The sequence below is a fragment of the Chiloscyllium punctatum genome, chromosome 37 (assembly GCF_047496795.1).
Source record: "Chiloscyllium punctatum isolate Juve2018m chromosome 37, sChiPun1.3, whole genome shotgun sequence".
Taxonomy (NCBI): Eukaryota; Metazoa; Chordata; class Chondrichthyes; order Orectolobiformes; family Hemiscylliidae; genus Chiloscyllium; species Chiloscyllium punctatum.
Genome location: NC_092775.1, coordinates 7,789,806 through 7,807,341, shown reverse-complemented (window position 1 = coordinate 7,807,341; position 17,536 = coordinate 7,789,806). Strand labels below are relative to the sequence as shown.

Sequence of the window (17,536 nt, the reverse complement as noted above, 5' to 3'; positions counted from 1 at the left end):
GGTCCATAATACATTCCCAATAAGGTGATCATCCCTTTCTTATTTCTCAGTTCCACCCATATAACTTCCCTCGATGTATTTCCAGGAATATCCTCCCTTAGCACAGCTGTAATGCTATCCCTTATCAAAAATGCCACCACTCCCCCTCCTCTCTTGCCTCCCTTTCTATCCTTCATGTAGCATTTGTATCCTGGAACATTAAGCTGCCAGTCCTGCCCATCCCTGAGCCATGTTTCTGTAATTGCCATGATATCCCAGTCCCATGTTCCTAACCATGCCCTGAGTTCATCTGCCTTCCCTGTTAGGCCCCTTGCATTGAAATAAATGCAATTTAATTTATTAGTCCTACCTTGTCCCTGCCTGCCCTGACTGTTTGACTCACTTCTGTTCTCAGCTGTACCCGTCTCAGACCAATCTCTTTCCTCACTATCTCCCTGGGTCCCACCCCACTACCTTTCTAGTTTAAATCCTCCCAAGCAGTTCGAGCAAATTTCCCTGGCAGTATATTAGTCCCCTTCCAATTTAGGTGCAATCCGTCCTTCTTGTACAGGTCACTTCTACCCCAAAAGAGATTCCAATGATCCAAAAATGTGAATCCTTCTCCCATACACCAGCTCCTCAGCCATGCATTCAGCCATGTATTCCTGCCCTCACTAGCTCGTAGCACTGGGAGTAATCCAGATATTACTACTCTTGAGGACCTCCTTTCTAAATTTCTGCCTCTCTGTATCGTCCCTTCAGAATCTCAACCTTTTCCCTTCCTCTGTCGTTGGTTCCAATGTGGACAGTTACCTCCTGCTGGCTCCTATCCCCGGTGAGAACATTCTGCACCCTTTGTGAGACATCCTTGATCCTGGCACCAGGGAAGCAACACACTATTCTGCTTTTTCTCTGCTGGCTACAGAAACGTCTGTCTGTACCTCGGACTAGAGAATCCCCTAAAACAACTGATCTCTTGGAACCTCTCATTGCATTAGAGCCAGTCTCAATACCAGAAACTTGGCTGTTTGTGCTACGTTCCCCTGAGAATCCATCACCCCCTCCATTTTCCAAAACAGCATACCTGTTTGAAATGGATATATCCACAAAAGACTCCTGCCCTAGGTGCCTACCTCTCTTACCCTTCATGGAGTGAACCCATCTATGTGACTTTATCTGAGACTTTCCCCACTTCCTATACCTGCAATCCATCACATACTGTTGCTGTTGCAAATTCCTCATTGCTTCTGACTGTCTCTCCAACCGATCTACTCAATCTAATAAGATTCTCATCCAACAGCATTTATGGCAGATATAATCCTCAGTAACCCTTAAACTCTCTTTAAAGTCCCACATCTGGCAAGAAGTACATATCACTGCAAAGGCCATTTTTGCTCCTTCACAATCTACAGACACCGTCTTATTCCTGTACAAACACTGCCCCAGGTTAAATCAATAGTTATGGCTTATATTTTAAGTTTAATCAAAAGACATTTCTCCAAAATTATATAATCAAGAAAGAACCCACTCTACTCACTACTGCAGCCTTTCTGTTGGACACACTTAAAACAACGACTATAACTTACCTGTTTCTGCACTATGACTTTGCCCAAACAGGTTCCTCCAAGACCAGTTGTGAAATTCATTGTTTGTTAATTTTCCCAGACGCACTCCGATGTCCAGTGATCCATGAATTCAAACAGCAAAGGCAGTGACTATGCAGGTTCTCTCTCCCTCCTGCACTGTCCTCACCAGGTGCTTCCTTTGTCTGTTCTTCTCCCTTTTAAAACTGCTGTCGTTTTGACATTTTTTTTCCCCAAAGTTCCAAAACAATGCAACAGCATATAGAACAGTAATTGCTGCTCCTGGAATTCGAGGAAATCACCTCCAGCAGCTAAAGTACCTCAAAAAAGGAGCAGCTGTTACAGCCAGAAATTTTTCCCATCCTCCATCTTGGATTACCCAGAATCCAATACACAGTGAGGCCACACTTCAGCCATGAACTCATTGAATGGCAGAACAAGCTCAAAGAGCTGAATGGCCTCCTTCTGTTCCTATGTTCCTAAATGCTGGCCCAGCCAGCAACACCCAAATCCTATCAGTGAGATAAAAAACTCACTGATGCCGGTGTCCACCCCCAGATTGTGGCAGAGAGTAGTAAATCCAGCCCGCTTCATGCAGTGTTACTGAAGGTGATCATTTGGGAAGGTTATCAATAACTCCGTGATCTGTCAATTGGGGAAAAGTAAAGGAAGGCTTGAGTTTATTCACTGCTTGCTCCCATCTTTAAAGAGAAGAACTTGCATTATTTTAGTGCCATTCACATCCTGAGCAGTAACTGAATATTGACAGCGAATGAGTCACCTTTGACCCTGCGATGTCTCTATGGTTACGAGGTCAAGGCTGGTAGGGACTTGTCAGTGAGAACTGAAGTCAGGAACTTCCCCCTCCAGGAGGGTCCATCAACCAGGAACCACCTTCACCCATTTCCACAAGGAGAAAAGGTATATGAGGAGAAAAAATGGGGGAAGTTGAAGGAATGGGGAGACTGACTGACTGACTGAAGGTGACCCAGAGAACAGGTTGATTGAAGAAACAAAACATAGAAACTGCTAGAGAAACTCAGCAGGTCTATCAGCACCTGCAGAGAGAGAAACAGAGTTAACGTTTTGGATTCGGCATGATTTGACTTCAGTAGTGAAACAAGCAGCAATTTCCTTCCAGAATTTTTTCAGATCTCCAGCATCCACAGCTCTTGGTTTTAGTTTTGAAGGAGTTGATGAAGATTTACACTGATGATGTTTGTTTCATTTGAACCTGTCACAGATATTAACATGGCTGGAGAACCCAAACCCAATAGACCCAAAGGATTGAAGAGACCAAGTTCTGCCGTGTACAGGTACAGTGCACCAATCACAAAGGGTTCAAAACCAACATTCGCCATTGGCTAATTTTCTAACTATTACAGACTGCAGTCATTAGTCACTCCTTGGGTTATGCAGGTTGTGATTTTATGATGTTTGTGTGTTTATAATAGTCACCTCAAACATGCGCGATCCTTTGTATCGCCCACCAATTAGCTCCTTGTGGATTGACTGGTGAGTGAGGAGCAGCTTCTCAGCCTATCGCAGTCCTCGACACTGGTGACCCAGGTTACCTGAGGCTGCTGCCCAATCAGAGTCCGGCCACTTCCAAGCAGACGAGCTCAGAACAGGAGGCACCCATTCAGCCCCTCGAGCCTGCTCTGCCATTCAGTACGATCATGGCTGATCTCAGCTTGGCCTCAGCTCCTGCCCCCTCTCTATAAACCTTCAACCTGTTACTCATTAAAAATTGATTGAACTCCTCGTTAAATTTGCTCAGTGCCACTCGGGGGGTGAATTCTGCAGATTCAGGACCCTTTGAGAGAAGTAATTCCTTCTTAGTCGCCCCTTATCCAAAAACTCTCACCCTAACATCTGCCAGTTGAGGCTGACACTTCAGGGGCCATCCAACACTGAGGGGTCAAGTGGATTATTCCCCTTTTCACAGGGTGGGTATTGTGGAGAGAGGTGTGGGGGCTTGGGGAGGGGGGTGTCAGGTGTGGCTTGCAGACATCACCCTCTTCAACCCCTCTCCCCTCTGCCCCACAGCCGAGCTTTGGTCTGGTGGTGGAAATCAGAGCTTCCGCCAGCCCACACCCTCTTGTCCACAGCCCCCCTCCCCATTCCCCCTTAATGTCCCCAATCAAGTTCCTACCAACCCCATTCCTCCAGCCACCACTCTCCCCCCCCACCCCCGGTAGGCAGGTTGCCATGGTATCCCAGTTGGGAATGTAGTTACGTGTTTCTCCTGGTGGGTGGCAGGGGGAGGTGGGGAGGTGAGATCTTTCACTGATTATTAATTCTCCGTTTAATTACTGGTAAAACTACCTCCTGGACCTTTTGGCCAAGACACGATGACTAAGGAGGGGAGTTTCTCTCCAGGGGCACTCTTACCCCATTTGTTCTCCCTCCCACCAGCTCCAGGGAGGGGAAACCCCACCCCCTAGTATTCCTTGCATAGAAACAGACCCTTCAGCCCATCAGGTCCTGTGGCCCTTCTTCCAAACTCGTCGGAGAGAGTAGATGAAACCTGCTGTCCCCTTACTCCACACCTTGGCTCTCCCATTCATCCCGAATTCTGACAGCCATTCCATGTGGGAACAGTTGGCTGGGGAAAAGATGGAGCATCACAAAACGGAGGGATGGAATGAGAGGAAATATCAAAGCAGGAGAGGCTGCTGAAGGGGCTTTATTTGGGATTTTGGGATTCACTCAGCTAGATCCCCAAGGCGGATAGATTTGTGATAAGAATCTATCTGATATAAGCAATAATGGAAAAGTTTCCTTTTTAACCTTTGCTAAGGCATAGATTTGGCAAAGTCGTTTGTATCCTCATTTTCCAGTAAATATTGTTAATTTCTTTTCTTTCCTCTAATTCCAAAGCTCAAGTTACGATTTTGATTATGATTACTTCAGAGACGACTTTTATGAGAGGTAATGTCTGGTTTGTTTTAATTCTCCTCTTCTCTGGTTTGGAGCTGCTGTCAGGTCAGGAAATGTCTTTGCCCTTCCTTGTATTTCATGAGCGAGTTGCAGTTTAGTTCCTGTTGAAAGGCAACTGAGTACAATCTGAATATGGTCAACAGAGGAGATGTTCATCCCTCAGTCACAGATTGGTTCTGGTGTTGAGGGAGTTCTGTGCCTGTCCTGACTCTTCAAACCAGCATCATTTTCTCTGCATGTGATTTCTATCCAAATAGTCACTCAATTCCCTCTTGATCCTCCACTGGGTTCAATCACCATGGGATTAAAAAAAACGTCAACAATTGCTCTGATAACTCGTAAAAGTTCTCAGGTCCATACTTAAAATGGAGACTGCCAATATCAACTCCAACCCAGTCACCCCATGGAATAGTCACTGTCAGGATGATTCCAATCCAGTTGGATGACAGTGAGGTTCAGATAAAGGAAACCTGCTGTATCTATCTCGTACGTGACTCCATTCTGGTGGTGTTGACTCTTCACTGCAGCATCTCAGAGGGCAACTAGTCACTCAGTTGTACCAAGCCGTTCGGAATCAGTTCGAGGACATAGCTCACAATACAGTGCCCAGGGTTACTCAGCTTTGTCACTCGCATCCCTCTCCTGTTCCATACTGGTCTGCTGTCTGCAGTGACAAAGTCGCCCCCGCCACCCCCCAAAACCACTGGAATCCCAGTGCCCATCCCTGCTTGCAACCTGCAACCCCAGCTCAAGGGACCTGGGCATCACTGGCTGAGTCAGTAGTTATGGAGAGGGACCAAACTGGTCCACAGATTCAAGTTCTAAATTGGGGCAAGACCTACTTTGGTGGAATTAGACAGGAGCTTGCAGGGGTTGGTTTGCTGGCAAAGGGACCTTTGGCAAGTGGGAGGCCTTTAAAAGTTAGATAGCTACAGTTCAAGGTCTATATGTTCATGTGAGGGTAAAAGGCAAGGCTGGCAGGAATAGGGAACCCTGGATGACAAGAGATATCAAAGTTTTGGCCAGAAAAAAAGAAGGAAGTATGGCTCAGGTACAGGTAGCTGGGGTCAAGGGAATCTCTGCAGGTATATAGGGGATACAGGATATAGGCTTGCTCGCTGAGCTGGAAGGTTCATTTCCAGATGTTTCATCACCCTACCAGGTAAAATCTTCAGGGGGCCTCCAGGTGAAGCACTGCTGATTATTCTGGCTTTCTATTTATATGTTTGGGTTTCTTTGGGTTGGTGATGTCATTTCCTGCAATGATGTCATTTCCTGTTCTTTCTCTCAGGGGGTGGGAGATGGGGTCTAACTCAATGTGTTTGTGGATAGGGTTCCGGTTGGAATGCCATGCTTCTAAGAATTCCCATGGGTGTCTTGTTTGGCTTGTCCTAGGATGGATGTGTTGTCCCAGTCGAAGTGGTGTCCTTCCTCATCCGTATGTGAGGATACTAGTGAGAGAGGGTCATGTCTTTTTGTGGCTAGTTGGTGTTCATGTATCCTGGTGACTAGTTTTCTGCCTGTTTGTCTGATGTAGTGTTTGTTACAGTCCTTGCACAGTATTTTGTAAATGATGTCAGTTTTGCACATTGTCTGTAGAGGGTCTTTCAAGTTCATTAGCTGCTGCTTTAGTGTGTTGGTGGGTTAGTGGGCTACCATGATGCCAAGGAGTCTGAGTAGTCTGGCAATCATTTCCGAGGTGTCGTTGATGTAGGGGAGAGTGGCTAGGGTTTCTGGACATGTTTTGTCTGCTTGTTTGGGTTTGTTACTGAGAAATCGGCAGACTACGTTCATTGGGTACCCATTCTTTTTGAATACACGGTAGAGGTGATTTTTCTCTGCTCTGCGTAGTTCCTCTGTGCTGCAGTGTGTGGATGGCTCATTGAAATAATGTTCTAATGCAGCATAGTTTGTGGATGTTGGGATGATTGCTTCTGTAGTTCAATATTCGGTCTGTATGTGTTGTTTTTCTATAGACGCTGGTTTGAAGTTCCCCATTGGATGTTCGCTCTACTGTGACATCTAGGAATGGCAATTTGTTGATATTTTCCTCCTCTTCAGTTAATCTTATGTCAGTGAGGGTATTATTGATGGTCTTGAAATTTCCTCTAATTTGTTTAGTGATGACAAAGGGATCATCCACGTAGCGGACCCAGAGTTTGGGTTGGATGGTTGGCAGAGCTATTTGTTCAAGTATCTACATTACTGCCTCTGCTAAGCACCCTGATATCAGAGATTCCATGGGTGTTCCATTGGTTTGTCTGTAAGTTTTGTTGTTGAAGGTGAAGTGGGTGGTAAGGCATAGGTCCACTAGCTTGATGATACTGTCCTTGTTGATGAAGTTAGTGGTGTTAGTTGTATGTGTCTTTGGGTCTCCTAATAGTGTAGTCAGTATTTCCTTGGCCAGGTTAATGTTGATTAATGTAAACAGGGCTGTTACATCAAAGGAGACCATTATTTCATCCTCTTCTATCTTAATGTCTTTGATGGTCTTCTACAGGGGCAGCACAGTGGCTCAATGGTTAGCACTGCTACCTCACAGCGCCAGGGACCCAGGTTCGATTCTAGCCTCAGACAACTATCTGCATGGAGTTTCCACGTTCTCCCTGTGTCTGCATGGGTTTCCTCCAGGTGCTCCAATTTTCTCCCACAGTCCAAAGATGTGCAGGTTAGGGTGGATTGGCTGTTCTATATTGTCCATGGTGTTAGGTGCATTAGTCAGAGGGATATGTGTCTGGGTGGGTGACTCTTCGGAGGGTCAGTACGGACTTGTTGGGCCAAATGGCCTGTTTCCACACTAGGGAATCTAATCACAAAAATAGACCAGTACGTTTAACATCTGTGGTAGATAAGTTACTTGAGAAGATCCTGAGATAAGATATACATGAATTCGGAAAGACAGGGTTTAATTAGGAATAGTCAGCATGGCTTTGTGAGTGGGAGAACATGCCTCACAAATTTGTTAGAGTTCTTTGATGAAGTGACCAGGAAGGTTGATGAGGGCAGGGCAGTAGATGTAGTCTATATGGATTTCAGTAAGGCCTTTGATAAGGTTCCACATGGTAGGCTGCTCTGGAAGGTTAGATCACATGGAGTCCAGGGCGAGCTGGAAAATTGGATACACAATTGGCTTGATGGTAGGAAGCAGAGGGAAATAGTGGGAGAATGCTTGTTGTACTGGAGGCCTGTGACTAGTGAAGTGTCTCAGGATTCGGTGCTGGGCCCATTGCTGTTTGTCAGCAGTATGAATGATTTGGAAGAGAATGTACAGAGCATGATTAGTAAGTTTGCAGATGACACTAAAATAGGTGGTATTGTGGACAGTGAGGAAGGTTATCGGAAATTGCAGCAGGGGAAGTAGACCGAGAAATGACAAATGGAGTTTAATATAGATAAGTGTGAGGTCTCACAAAGATGTGCTGGCCAGGTGAATTGGCCATGCTAAATTGCCCATTGTGTTAGGTGCATTAGTCAGAGGGAAATGTTGGGTAGGGAAATAGATCTGGGTGGGTTGCTTTTCGGAGGTTTGCTGTAAACTTGTTGGGCTGAAGGGCCTGTTTCCATACTGTAGGGAATCTAACCTAACCTACAAGATGCACTGCAGAAATTCACCAAGGCTCATTAGACAGCACCTTCCAAACTCACAACCACTTCCATGTAGAAGGACAAGGGCAGCAAATGCATGGGAAAGCACCATCTTTGTGGGAGGAGACCGAAGCACCTGGAGGAAACCCATGCAGACATGGGGAGAATGTGCAAACTCCACACAGATAATCGCCCACGGCTGGAATCGAACCCGAGTCCCTGGCGCTGTGAGGCAGCAGTGCTAATCACTGAGCCACTGTGCTTGTGCACATTGTTGCTTCTGAGCATTAGTGGTGGAGGGAGTAGATGCTCTTGGATATGGTGCCAATCGAATGGGCTGCTTTCTCCTGGATGGTGTTGAGCTTTTTGAATGTTGGATCTCTAGGTCAGGACTCAGCCTCCATACTGTCCATGAAACTGCTTTCATCCTCTATTTAGAGTTAAAAGTCAGACATTCCCACTTGTTATTCCATGTGGTGTTGACTCATGTGGGCTTACAGGAATTCCAGGTTGGGAACTGGTTGTGTTGTTCATTTCCAAGGCAATTTATTCTCCTATGTTTCCCTCCATTTCCTTTCAATGGAATGTTCTGGAAGGTTATTGAAATCCATCATGTTGAGAAATAGCTAGCTGAATGTCAAACATGTTGACCTCATTTGGCGTAAACTTCCAGGATAACATCAAGATAATTATTTTCAGCATTTTGCAAAAATGAATATGAAATCATCAGACACGATATGAAAAGGTCATCTTAGGATGTTTGTATTTGTATCTGTTTCCATTTAATGAATGTGAGGTATTGCATGTAATAAACTCCAGATCTTTCTAAATGCATCTGAGGAAAATCCCTGTTGGCAGTTTTTCTTTAACGCTGTTCCATTTACTTCACCTTTTCTACATCAGTCTTATAGTTCCATGAGCAGTAAATTGTCTGATGGGTGAAGATGCTGATTTTTGAGGACAGTGTAGCCTGTTCTGTGTTAGCTGTTCACCCACCAGCTGAGCTGATTACCTCTCCCTCCCTCCATCCACCATAGCTTTTCTGATTCAAAGGGAGAACGGACTCCAGCGGATACATTCAGAGTTTGAGGGAAGCTATTTATTCTGGAAGGGGGACTGGGAGAAGGGCCAGAACAGAGAACCTGGGTCATTCCAAAATGAAATCCTGAAGATTGGGGAATGGGAATGTCAAAATCCTGACCTATTACAGTCACCCAGTGTACACACTTGCATACACTTAATCACCATCCTGGTCAAACACATACATCCCCACGCAAACACACCCCCCCCACTCAAACACACACTCCCACTCAAACACACTCCCACACAAACACACACTCCCACTCAAACACACACTCCCACTCAAACACACACTCCCACACAATCACACACTTCCACTCAAACACACACTCCCACTCAAACACCCCCCCCCACTCAAACACACCCCCCCCACTCAAACACACAACCCCACTCAAACACTCCCCCACTCAAACACAAACACACTCACTCAAACAGATGCTCTCACTCAAACAGACGCTCTCACTCAAACACACACTCCCACTCAAACACACACTCACGCTCAAACACACACCCTCACTCAATCACACTCTCACTGAAACACACACTCCCACTCAAACACACACTCACGCTCAAACACACACCCTCACTCAATCACACTCTCACTGAAACACACACTCCCACTCAAACGCACACCCCCACTCAAACGCACACCCCCACTCAAACACACACTCCCACTCAAACACCCCCCCCACTCAAACACCCCCCCCACTCAAACACACACTCCCACTCAAACACACACTCCCACTCAAACACACACTCCCACTCAAACACACACTCCCACTCAAACACACCCCCCCCACTCAAACGCACACCCCCACTCAAACGCACACCCCCACTCAAACACACACCCCCACTCAAACACACACTCCCACTCAAACACACACATTCACTCAAACACACACTCCCACTCAAACACCCCCCCCACTCAAACACACACTCCCACTCAAACACACCCCCCACTCAAACACCCCCCCCACTCAAACACCCCCCCCACTCAAACACACACTCCCACTCAAACACACCCCCCACTCAAACACCCCCCCCACTCAAACACACACTCCCACTCAAACACACCCCCCCACTCAAACACACACCCCCACTCAAACACACACTCCCACTCAAACACCCCCCCCACTCAAACACCCCCCCCACTCAAACACCCCCCCCACTCAAACACCCCCCCCCCACTCAAACACCCCCCCACTCAAACACACCCCCCCACTCAAACACACACTCGCTCAAACACACACTCCCACTCAAACACACACCCCCGCTCAAACACACACTCCCACTCAAACACACCCCCCCACTCAAACACACACTCGCTCAAACTCACACTCCCACTCAAACACACCCCCCCACTCAAACACACACCCCCACTCAAACACACACTCGCTCAAACACACACTCCCACTCAAACACACCCCCCCACTCAAACACACCCCCCCACTCAAACACACACTCGCTCAAACTCACACTCCCACTCAAACACACACCCCTGCTCAAACACACACCCCTGCTCAAACACACACTCCCACTCAAATGCACACCCCCACTCAAATGCACACCTCCACTCAAACACACATTCCCACTCAAACACACACCCCCACTGAAACGCACACCCCCGCTCAAACACACACTCCCACTCAAACACACCCCTCCCGCTCAAACACACACTCGCTCAAACACACACCCTCACTCAATCACAATCTCACTGAAACACACACTCCCACTCAAACACACCCCCCACTCAAACACACCCCCCCACTCAAACACAGACACTCACTCAAACACACACTCCCAATCGCACTTCCACTCAACCATATACTCCCACTCAACCACAGACTCCCACTCAAACACCCCCCCACTCAAACACACACCCCCCACTCAAACAACCCCCCCACTCAAACACCCCCCCAACTCAAACACACACAAACTGATGTCCTCACTCGCGCACACACACTCACTCGCACACATATGCACACACACTCAAATATAGACACATTCATATTCTAACATCCACTTGCACACTCTCACATAAACACAGACATACAGATACAGACACAAACTGATTTCTTTTTGTTAGCTAAATGTTGCAGAGCAAAGGTGGGAGAATGAACCTGATGTCTGGGCTAAAGTGATCTCAATGGCCCCGCAGTTTATGTGAAATGAAACAAACGAAAAGGATGGTTTTCATTGGAGCGCCACATTGGGTTTGGGCAGGTTCACTGAAGCTGCTAATTGGCTGTACTGACATACGACGACCCCACCCCACCCCACCCCACCCCCCTCCACAAATCTGTGTCCCTAACTGACCTGCCTGCCAGTAGACACTGTTTCTCCTCATCCGATTTTTCAAACCTCTTCACAAATATGAACACCCCGATACAGTCTGAGGCTGACCCACAGCTCTGGTTCCACCTGGTAAATCAGCCTGGCACACTCTCCATGACCTTCAGCATGTCAAACCCAGCACCGAACACAATACTGCAACCGGGGCTCAACCACTGCATAAAGATTTGGTGTAGTGTTTACGACAGGATCCTGTGTTTTACCAATGTGTCCAGTTGTGCTTTGTGTATACACCCTGTGTCTGACCCTCTCTCTCTCTCTGTGTTCCTGTAACCCTTTAAGATTGCACCATCGATTATCTTTTCTATTGAGAAAAGTCTTTCACACTTCCCTGTGTGAAATTGCCCTGTTTCTCCAGCCAGTTCATACAAACAAGAAACAAGATCAGCCCATTTGGCCCCTTCAAGCCCTGCTCTGCTACTCCAGAAGATCATATTTGATCTGATTTTAACTTCAACTCTATATTCCCCACCCCAATAATTGTTCATGTCCTCCATGACCATGTCATCCTGTTCCCTTCCTTCACTATGTGTTGTATATTTGACAAGTTTCTAGGTACACATTGTGGGTAGTGTGTCAGATGCTGCGTGCTGTTTTCTGATCCCTCTAACTCTCCAGTTGCTCTCTTCCCTCTAGAATGCATGAATACTCCAGCCGGCCAGCGCTGATCCCCCGGGCAATACCAGTTAAGCGACCCCGGGTGATTGTCCCCGTGCTACGCAGAGGGAAGTCTGGGATCCCCCTAAAGTTAATGGCACGTTCCGCAGCCACCACGAAAAACGCCACAAAGTTAAAACGTGAGTTCCGCCAGATGAGGCCGTTCGGTCCGACAAGCTAACGCTAGTGTTTGTGCTCCACTGGAGTCTCCCCCGCCCTCATTATCTCACCTCTCCCCAACCTGGTCTTAAAGGGACTGCCACGAACCCTCCACGAGACATATTCTCGCCCAGAAATGGGGAAGGGGGGGGTGGGAGTGAGGAGGGAAATGAGGTGAAAGTGAGGGAATGATGGGGGGTCCCCTCAAAAATCTTGTAGGTGCCTGTGGATAGTAAGCAGAGAGTAAGAGGTGAGCCGGAGCGTATTAGAGGGGAAAAGGACAATATAAGCTTCAGAGATGCTGGAATGCTTGGAGTTCTTTAGCTCAGTTGGCTGGACAGCTGGTTTGTTGGCGTGACACCAACAGCGTGGGTTCAATTCCCTCACCAGCTGAAGTTACGATGAAGGACTCTCCTCTCTTCCCCTGTGGTGACCCTCAGGTTAAACCATCCCCAATTGTCTCTCCCTCATGAAAGAGTGGCCCATGGTTCTCTGGGACTATGGTGATGTTACCTTTCACGAAGGAAGGTATTGCTGACAACCTATTGACTGAAGTGGGGAGAGGAGAGGCAAGGGATGAGATACCAATGAATAGGAAGAACATACTGGAAAGACAGGCCTAAGTTTCAGGTTGCTAAAGGCAATCCAAGGCTCTGCTATCACCTTCCAATCTTCTTTAAATGTGTCAGAAATTTAGACGGTGGCAAATGTGACAGTCTTATCCAAGGAAAAGTGGATCCCTCATAAATAAAATCAGCGAGATTTTTCTGGTCATGTTTGGTTAAATAGATATTGTGAAAAGGCAGTTTAACTGAACATCAGCAATTTTCAATCAGGCGATGAAGGTCAATTCTCTTTTCTTATTGGCTTGCGAGTAGCAGAGGAGAGGTCCTGTCAAACCTATATCCACCTGAAGAGCCTTGAACTAGGGTGAGGAGATCCTTCTGAGATATGTCACCATTTATTGATGGGGGAATGTGGCTCAGGGTGGAATGGGGCCTGTGAGTATAGATTCTGGATTAGTGGTGCTGGAAGAGCACAGCAGTTCAGGCAGCATCCAAGGAGCTTCGAAATCGACGTTTCGGGCAAAAGCCCTTCATCAGGAATAGGTCAGGGAGGAGAGGGTGGAGTGGATAGGTGGAAAAGGAGATAGGCAGGTAGGACAAGTCCGGACAAGTCATGGGGACAGTGCTGAGCTGGAAGTTTGGAACTAGGGTGAGGTGGGGAAAGGGGAAATGAGGAAACTGTTGAAGTCCACATTGATGCCCTGGGGTTGAAGTGTTCTGAGACGGAAGATGAGGCATTCTTCCTACAGGCGTCTGGTGGTGCGGGAGCGGCGGTGAAGGAGGCCCAGGACCTCCATGTCCTCGGCAGAGTGGAGGGGGAATTGAAATGTTGGGCCACGGTGCGGTGTGGTTGATTGGTGCGGGTGTCTCGGAGATGTTCCCTAAAGCGCTCTGCTAGGAGGTGCCCAGTCTCCCCAATGTAGAGGAGACCGCATCGGGAGCAACGGATACAATAAATGATATGGGTGGATGTGCAAGTAAAACTTTGATGGATGTGGAAGGGTCCTTTAGGGCCTTGGATAGAGGTGAGGGAGAAGGTGTGGGCGCAGGTTTGACAGTTCTTGCGGTGGCAGGGGAATGTGCCAGGATGGGAGAGTGGGTTGTAGGGGGGTGTGGACCTGACCAGGTAGTCACGGAAGGAACGGTCTTTGCGGAAGGCGGAAAGGGGTGGGGAGGGAAATATATCCCTGGTGGTGGGGTCTGTTTGGAGGTGGCGGAAATGTCGGCGGATGATTTGGTTTATGTGAAGGTTGGTAGGGTGGAAGGTGAGCACCAGGGGCGTTCTGTCCTTGTTACGGTTGGAGGGGTGGGGTCTGAGGGCGGAGGTCCAGGATGTAGACAAGATGCGTTGGACGGCATCTTTAACCACGTGGGAAGGGAAATTGCAGTCTCTAAAGAAGGAGGCCATCTGGTGTGTTCTGTGGTGGAACTGGTCCTACTGGGAGCAGATACGGCAGAGGTGGAGGAATTGGGAATACGGGATGGCATTTTTGCAAGAGGTAGGGTGGGAAGAGGTGTAATCCAGGTAGCTGTGGGAGTCAGTGGGTTTGTAAAAAATGTCAGTGTCAAGTCAGTCGTCATTAATGGAGATGGAGAGGTCCAGGAAGGGGAGGGAGGTGTCAGAGATGGTCCAGGTAAATTTAAGGTCAGGGTGGAATGTGTTGGTAAAGTTGATGAATTGCTCAACCTCCTCGCGGGAGCACGAGGTGGCGCCAATGCAGTCATCACTGTAGCGGAGGAAGAAGTGGGGAGTGGTGCCGGTGTAATTACGGAAGATCAACTGCTCTACATAGTCAACAAAGAGACAGGCATAGCTGGGGCCCATACGTGTGCCCATGGCTACCCCTTTGGTCTGGAGGAAGTAGGAGGATTCAAAGGAGAAATTGTTAAGGGTGAGGACCAGTTCGGCCAAACGAATGAGAGTGTCGGTGGAAGGGTACTGTTGGGGACGTCTGGAGAGGAAAAAACGGAGGGCTTGGAGGCCCTGGTCATGGCGAATGGAGGTGTAGAGGGATTGGATATCCATGGTGAAGATGAGGCGTTGGGGGCCGGGGAAACGGAAGTCTTGGAGGAGGTGGAGGGCGTGGGTGGTGTCTCGAACGTATGTGGGGAGTTCCTGGACTAGGGGGGATAGGACAGTGTCGAGGTAGGTAGAGATGAGTTCAGTGGGGCAGGAGCATGCTGAGACAATGGGTCGGCCAGGGTGGTCAGGCTTGTGGATCTTGGGAAGGAGGTAGAACCAGGCAGTGCGGGGTTCCCGGCCTATGAGGTTGGAAGCTGTGGGTGGGAAATCTTCTGAGGTGATGAGGTTCTGTATGGTCTGGGATATGATGGTTTGGTGATGGGGCGTGGGGTCATGGTCGAGGGGGCAGTAAGAAGAGGTGTCCTCAAGTTGACGTTTGGCTTCAGTGGTGTAGATGTCAGTGAGCCAGACTACCACTGCGCCCCCTTTATCTGCTGGCTTGATGGTGAGGTTGGGATTTCCAACGCATCTTGTCTACATCCCGCTCCTCCGCCCTCAGACCCCACCCCACCCCAACCATAACAAGGACAGAACGCCCCTGGTGCTCACCTTCCACCCTACCAACCTTCACATAAACCAAATCATCCGCCGACATTTCCGCCACCTCCAAACAGACCCCACCACCATGGATATATTTCCCTCCCCATCCCTTTCTGCCTTCTGCAAAGACCATTCCCTCCGTGACTACCTGGTCAGGTCCACAACCCCCTACAACCCACCCTCCCATCCTGGCACTTTCCCCTGCCACCGCAAGAACTGTAAAACCTGCGCCCACACCTCCTCCCTCACCTCTATCCAAGGCCCTAAAGGAGCCTTCCACATCCATCAAAGTTTTACTTGCACATCCACTAATATCATTTATTGTATCCGTTGCTCCCGATGCGGTCTCCTCTACATTGGGGAGACTGGGCGCCTCCTAGCAGAGCGCTTTAGGGAACATCCCGGGACACCGCACCAATCAACCACACCGCCCCGTGGCCCAACATTTCAACTCCCCCTCCCTCTCTGCCGAGGACATGGAGGTCCTGGGCCTCCTTCACCGCCGCTCCCTCACCACCAGACGCCTGGAGGAAGAACGCCTCATCTTCCGCCTCGGAACACTTCAACCCCAGGGCATCAATGTGGACTTCAACAGTTTCCTCATTTCCCCTTCCCCCACCTCACCCTAGTTCTAAACTTCCAGCTCAGCACTGTCCCCATAACTTGTCCAGACTTGTCCTACCTGCCTATCTCCTTTTCCACCTATCCACTCCACCCTCTCCTCCCTTCGAAGCTCCTTGGATGCTGCCTGAACTGCTGTGCTCTTCCAGCACCACTAATCCAGAATCTGGTTTCCAGAATCTGCAGTCATTGTTTTTACCTTGCCAGTGTGTATAGGCCAGGGAGAATATAAAGGGGTGGGAACAGAGGTTCGGGTGAAGAATTTAATAAAGCCCAGTCAAAAAGATGCCTCTAAAATTGCAGGAGAAACAATTGGATCATCATATCATCCAGTACCAATAGGCCCTTTGGCCCATCACGCCTGTACCACCAAAAATATACAGCCTACACAGTTTCCCTTTCACACAATGGGTCCGTGGCCTTCCATGTTATGACACTTCAAGTGATCATCCAAGTCGTTTTTAAAGGTTGTGAAGTCTCCTGCCTCCACTCCCTCTCCCAGACCAGCCCCCTGGGTGACAAGGCTTTTCCCCAAATCCCCTCCAAGCATCCCGCCTTTCCCTTCACTACATACAGAGGGTGGGGGCAACTTTAGAGTCAGCAATACTTTTGAAAACACAGTCAGAGAAACAAATTCTTCAGCTGGGAGTTTAAAGACTCCTTTTGGTAGGTGTCTCCACAGGAATTCTGGGTCACTTTGCCCCTCTCTGTCTTTACAGTAAAATCCAACGAACTCCAGCGGATTAAACTAGAACTCACCCAGATTAAATCCAACATCGACTCGCTGCTGGGAAGGCTGGAGGAGATATCCAGGGAGAAAGTGGGTCACACAGGTGGGTACAGCAGACACTGAAACAACCAACAGGAATTCCCACGCACACTCAGCGCTGTTCTGAAGACAAATCAGACTGGACCTGAAACATTCAGACAGTTTCTCTCTCCACAGACCTGCAGAGTTTCTCCGGCAATTTCTGCGTTTGATTCAGCTTTCCAAAATCCACAGTTCTTTGTTTTATTTTAGAGCAAATGCAATCCTGACCTAGTGTCTCTGAGCTTCCACCTTCATGACCTGACAATGAACCCAGCCCAGGATTGATGTGGATAGCGACTGTTGCTGTGAGAAACAGGGTGTTTGTTAAGGCAGGTTTTGGTACAACTGAAGTTCATGCCCCACCCCTGGGTCTTGATCTATAACCTGCTCTCTCATTTCAAGACAATGTAGAAGAGTTAGGGCTCTGCTCCATTAGCTTTAATCAGCTCCACAACGTTGGAACCTGTCTGAAAATGTCTCAATTCATCTTAAAAACTGAAAGACCACGTCTGACGGTGAAGTTTATGATTTTTCACAAAGAATTGTGAAGGTGGCTTCAGTGGGAGCTGTCAAAGGCAACAAGAGGATTATGCCTAAAGCAAATAAAACCCACATCACTTCTCAAGCCTGTTCTCTT

The 17,536-nt window shown here is 48.2% G+C and overlaps 1 protein-coding gene across 6 annotated transcripts in view; it reads left to right on the top strand.

The window, feature by feature from the left end:
• The window catches only part of raly (RALY heterogeneous nuclear ribonucleoprotein), a 297,200-nt gene that overhangs the window by 245,708 nt on the left and 33,956 nt on the right, over positions 1-17,536 (top strand). For all 6 annotated transcript variants that reach the window (XM_072556189.1, XM_072556188.1, XM_072556193.1 and 3 more), the window contains 4 exons: positions 2,806-2,878; positions 4,446-4,496; positions 12,159-12,319; positions 16,808-16,921. In XM_072556189.1, the coding sequence (XP_072412290.1) occupies positions 2,806-2,878; positions 4,446-4,496; positions 12,159-12,319; positions 16,808-16,921 (399 nt within the window). The remainder of the gene's footprint in view (positions 1-2,805; positions 2,879-4,445; positions 4,497-12,158; positions 12,320-16,807; positions 16,922-17,536) is intronic.